Source organism: Cupressus sempervirens, chromosome 1, assembly GCF_028749045.1.
Source record: "Cupressus sempervirens isolate cs-2001-9-10 chromosome 1, ASM2874904v1, whole genome shotgun sequence".
Lineage (NCBI taxonomy): Eukaryota > Viridiplantae > Streptophyta > Pinopsida > Cupressales > Cupressaceae > Cupressus > Cupressus sempervirens.
Window position 1 is genome coordinate 260,373,342 of NC_143118.1, and position 5,222 is coordinate 260,378,563.

Genomic DNA, 5,222 nt, shown 5'->3' on the forward strand with positions numbered 1-5,222 from the left:
CCTGAAAAATTATGACATACTATAAAAAAATATTGATGAGAAAAAAATGGAAGAATTTGTATGAAGAAATTTTGAAGCCCTAGCATGGTGGAAGAAAAACTCCAAATAGATATCTCAACAAAACCAATTCCCCTTCTATTGCTTGAGCTACCAACAATAAATACTTTTGGTCTTGTAAATTTTAGTTTGACTAAAATGTGGGTGAAGATGGTATAAGTTATTAAATAGGATGGAAATAGCGCCATTGTGTGAGCTTCCAAAAGGATGATTTTTTTGGCCAAGGGAAGGATTTATGAGCTTCAAAGAAGACTTGCACACAAATTGACTCATTACTCAAAACAAACTTTACAATTAGCAATGATGTAATCATATATCTACTCCAATGATAGATTGAATAAAAATTATTTTGAAATACAAAAATGTGATTATCTATATATTCTCTTTTTATTAGAAAGAATAAATTTGAAAAAGTTTGATATAGAAAAATAATAATAATAAAAATTTAAAAAAATCCTCTATTCTCGAGTTACTATGTCCCCTCCCACTCCTCTTAACTCATGAATATCTTGATGGCCAATTCAAGTTTACATGTTTATTTGCCTTGATACATTATTTAAAATAACTTATATATAGCATGATACATAAGAATAATAGCCCTATATGAGATATATGATCAATGTAAACAACAAATATAATTAAAAAAATTCTATAATAGACACAAATATGTTCAAATTTGCACTTTTTTTCTTTCAAATTCTATAAATTTATTTCAAGAGAAATTAGAGGATAAAATCCAATTATCTCTATTTTAATTTATATAATAGAGGCTCTACCTTGATCTTTAATTGAAAGAAAATTTAAAGTACTCTCAATACACTATAATAACATTAAGACTCCAAAAATATGATATAGATTTATGTAAAATCTACACATATCTTCAAATAAATTACATAAACCCTATTATAAAATATACATTGAAACTAGAACATAGACACTTAGAACAAGTTTAAGCATATCACTAGTGTTGCTATAAAAAGCAATACACTGATATGAAATAGTCTAAATAAGGAACAATAGTAGGGAATATTATTCACTAAAACAACCTAGGGATTTTCTATGGTCTATCACTTGATTAAAGAAAATATATTGATCTTTTACACTTGAAAGTGTAATCGATAACCATAAAATCCCACAATTTATAAATTTACAATATTATGGGATCAATGAGAATTTTTTTGACATGATTCCTCATATCTTTATTACAAATGCTAAATCCATCTCTCTCTTTGTAGAAAAGTTGAAAGCACCTTGACATGTCATAGGCAAAATCCATGATGCACACTGGAATCTTATCATGCTTTAAATACTCCAAGTTTAACTCTTTAAGATGTTCATCTAACATAAAATAAATAGACTTTAATGCATCTTCCTCGCTAGATTCTGGATGATCTCTCATATAACATGCTATGGATGAAGCAACTTCTCCTCGAGCTGCCTCAGTCTAAGAAATAAGTTCAAGTTTAGTTCTTAGAATGAATGTAAGAACTATATTTTATAAAATAAAAAATTTTACTTTTGTCATATTTCTATTTTTCAAATTATAAGATTTTGATTAATACATTATTAAACATACCTTGAATGTTCTACTGTCACCTCTAAATCTAAGTGTCAATCCCAAAAGATCATTGAACCTTGATGGATAGTTAATTGTTTGAAGGTCATCTTCTGAAATGATGTCTACTGTTAATAGTGCTTGCAATGTAGCTGTACGAGAGGCTGAACTCTCTATTCCATTTTTTAAATATGTATTTAAATTTGGTATATGCCCAGTAGCAAGCCACTTAGCTTCTTGCAACATAGAATCTAAATAGTCATCCCACTGCAATAACATAAATGCTTATTTGAATTCAATCATAAAAATTAATTTTAATAATTTAAGTTGATTTGCATAACGAATTCTAAGTCAATTTTTTAAAGATAATGATTTAAAGAAAAATGTACACTCTTTTAAATGAACTTTTAAACTCTTCATTGACATATTCTTTAATCTACTATAAAAAAAGTGCAAATTGAAATAAATGCAAAATGCATTGTGAAATATACATAATACATATATAAGAAAAGAGTGTATGTCACAAATAGATGAATGAAATAAATCAAGAATAGAAATGTAAACTTTGAATGAGAATATAATATTATTTTAAAAATAAATTTCTAATAGATCAATTTCAATAATATTTAATGTTTAAAATAATATTTATTTATACCGCATTTCGAGCATGGTGGATGGTGTCTCTGCCTTGAATCTTCTCTCCCTCTTGTACACTTTCATTAATTGCATCATAAAGTGCATGGTATGCAATTTTCATGTATTCTGGAAGGTGATCTATAGGAGGGGAATCCCACCTAAAGCATATTTCAACATTATGTACATATTAATAATATATTATTTAAAAAGATTGAACTTAAAGAGCTCGCAAATGAATACTTGCCTCTTAACAGTGTCAGTAAAAATTTCAAGTTCTTCAAGGGTACCATAGGTATCATAACAATCATCGATAATTGTTGCAAGGGTAGAAAATTTTGCCAAGGCAATTCTAAAAGCTGAATGTTTAGGTTCTCCAGTAATTGCACATCCTGAAAATATATATTCCACTGGTCTATGACGACAAGACTCCAATTGACATAATTTTGTATCCTTCCACCATCTAAACATGAGAAACACAATTAAAATTTTCATATAAAATATAAAGAAAGGATATTACATCAATTCCATTGAAAGATAAAAGTTAAAATTGTAATATCTCAAAAAATTAGAAAAATAATTAATTTTACAATTTCATAGTCATTATTTTATAGATAGAATTTATATTTATATTAAAATACTCAAAATCAAGAGGAAAGATTCAAAGAACATTACATTACTAAAATGATTAAGTACTTCAAATTTTAAAACTATTTAAGATATCTTTCAGTCAACTCACCTATAGATCATTTGAACTTCTGGTCGATATGAGGATTGCATAATATTGAAATCCAATTTAGCTAAATACAAAATCTTCTGATTATCCATGCTCCTGATAATTGGTCAAAGAAAAAACCTCTAAGAATTTTAATCATTAAAATTTACCTAATGAAACAAATATAATTCCAAATTAAAATATTTTAATTACTTGAGCCATAAACTGTTTTCTCCATATATGTTCATATAATTCCTTGCTTCCAATCTTGGCAAATTGCTGACCCAACCATACTCTAAATTGTGTGATATCTGCACATGATAGATTTTGTATTAATGTGTTGCTATATTTCCTACAATCTAAACGGACATCAAAATACCATAAAACATATAAGCTTATTTTTTTAAACATGCAAACATGATTACTACCTCTTGTAGAAGATTGGCACTAGAAGTGGGAGCCTCTTGCAAGATTTGATTCAAATACAGTGTAGAAAAGGCTTTAGCTTCATCCATTATTGTCTCCTTCGGGAAGGCAATAAATGAAACTTGAAACAAATTCAATATACTCTTAATCTCCTCCTCTGATTGAGTCGTGCAATACAAGAACTTTCCATCTTTTTCTTTGAACTTTTCTAACACATCTGCTAAATTTGCATCATCCAAGATGACATATATACTTAGAATCAAAAGTAAAGGTAAACAGTAAAGTTGTATTCTGGTGTGGAAATAAAGTCTTATAGTTTCAATCACAAACGCAAATAGTGTCATATAATGAAGCCTATCAGACCTGCAGAAACGGGATATCTGTGGAGTCGAAGGATTCGGAGTCCCAAAGCTGCAGTATTCAAATCTTTACTCATGTTGTTCCAAAATCTGCAATTCAATTAACTTTCATTCACATATCATACAAATAAACATTGATATTAAAAAGAAAATTTTAATTTACTAAATGTTTATTGTTTTAGTTTAAGAATCAAGCTTTAGTATGTGATGTTTAAATCATTCAAGTGTAATATTCACACAATACCTGTAAACATAATCAAGTGCTTCTGCTATTTCTGTTCGAAAATGGCGCCCGATACCAAGACGTTCAACTTTATCCACCATTTCAAAGCGTTTCAAGATATTTTGTGAAGAAGAATCAGCAGCACCCAGTGCATTGAACATGTTTTTGACCTCCCCAACAAGTTTATCAGCACGCTCACGATATTCAGGAGCCTGAAAAATTACATACAAAACAAATAGATAAATTACATTGTAATTCATATTATCATCCTAAAAAAGAAATGGAATAACAAAGCAGAGGATAATGGGATGGCAGAAGGTTACATCATAAGGCAGTTTTGGGAGAGATTGTATAAAATCATCATCCCACAAGTTGCCATGATGATTTCCTGTCCTCCTAGTGACATTTTCAACACTAGCGGTAGCCATGGCTTTATTCGTTATCTTTTCACTCCACATCAGACATTTTCTACCTAATGTTGGGAATGGCTTGGGAGAAAGCTTAAAGAGATGGGTTGGCTTAGATTTCAAACAGAAGCTCAAACCAGAGGAAGAGACAGACATGAGAGCCATTGCTAAGGGGTATATTCTTGCAGGGTATTTCTTAGCCTTTTATAGACAAAAATATATGATGAATTTTACTTTTTGTGAGAGGTGAATAAGAGCGAACGGCATTTACAACGTTCACAACATGTTTATGCTAAAATATTGGAAAGAGACGTCCACTATATATTTAGGTAGAGTTTTAAGAATTACGTAGAGTTCTAATATATTTAGGTAGAGTTTTAAGAATTAAAATTGAAGAAAAGTTGCACTGTTAAGCGCAACACACTCAAAAACGTGAAAAGACAGTCGGCCACAAGAGGCCAATTTTTATGCCAATTTTTCTGCGCATTGATTTGACTTGACAAGACTTGCATGGAATTCACTCTACTTTGATTAGACACAATTTTGAGTCATCAAGTTCTTTGAAATATTTTAGTAATCAATCACATGGTAGAGGTATGACGGCCCAATAATTGAACACAATTTTGTCATATGAATTGCATTTCCATCTATATAATCAGTGAGGAGGCCGAAATTTCCATCTATATAATCAGTGAGGTGGCTTAAATTCCAATACTATGGGTAATTTTTGATGGAAAATTATTTAGATATATATAAAATATGGTTTAGTTTGTTGGATAGTCACAAGTTAAATAATTTTCAAACTTGTTAATTAAATAATTTCAAGTTGGAAATATTTTAATTGTTG

The 5,222-nt window shown here is 29.4% G+C and overlaps 1 protein-coding gene across 1 annotated transcript; it reads right to left on the reverse strand.

The window, feature by feature from the left end:
- Positions 1-887: 887 nt before the first annotated feature.
- Positions 888-4,540, reverse strand: LOC149577122 (alpha pinene synthase, chloroplastic-like). Its single transcript, XM_089827811.1, has 10 exons — positions 4,292-4,540; positions 3,990-4,180; positions 3,750-3,835; positions 3,389-3,603; positions 3,174-3,271; positions 2,985-3,077; positions 2,493-2,708; positions 2,268-2,406; positions 1,634-1,879; positions 888-1,501 (listed from the first exon to the last, which is right to left on the reverse strand). Exons 1-10 carry the CDS (start codon positions 4,538-4,540, stop codon positions 1,205-1,207), a joined length of 1,830 nt encoding a protein of 609 aa, XP_089683937.1. The 3' UTR covers positions 888-1,204.
- Between the last annotated feature and the right edge of the window lie 682 nt (positions 4,541-5,222).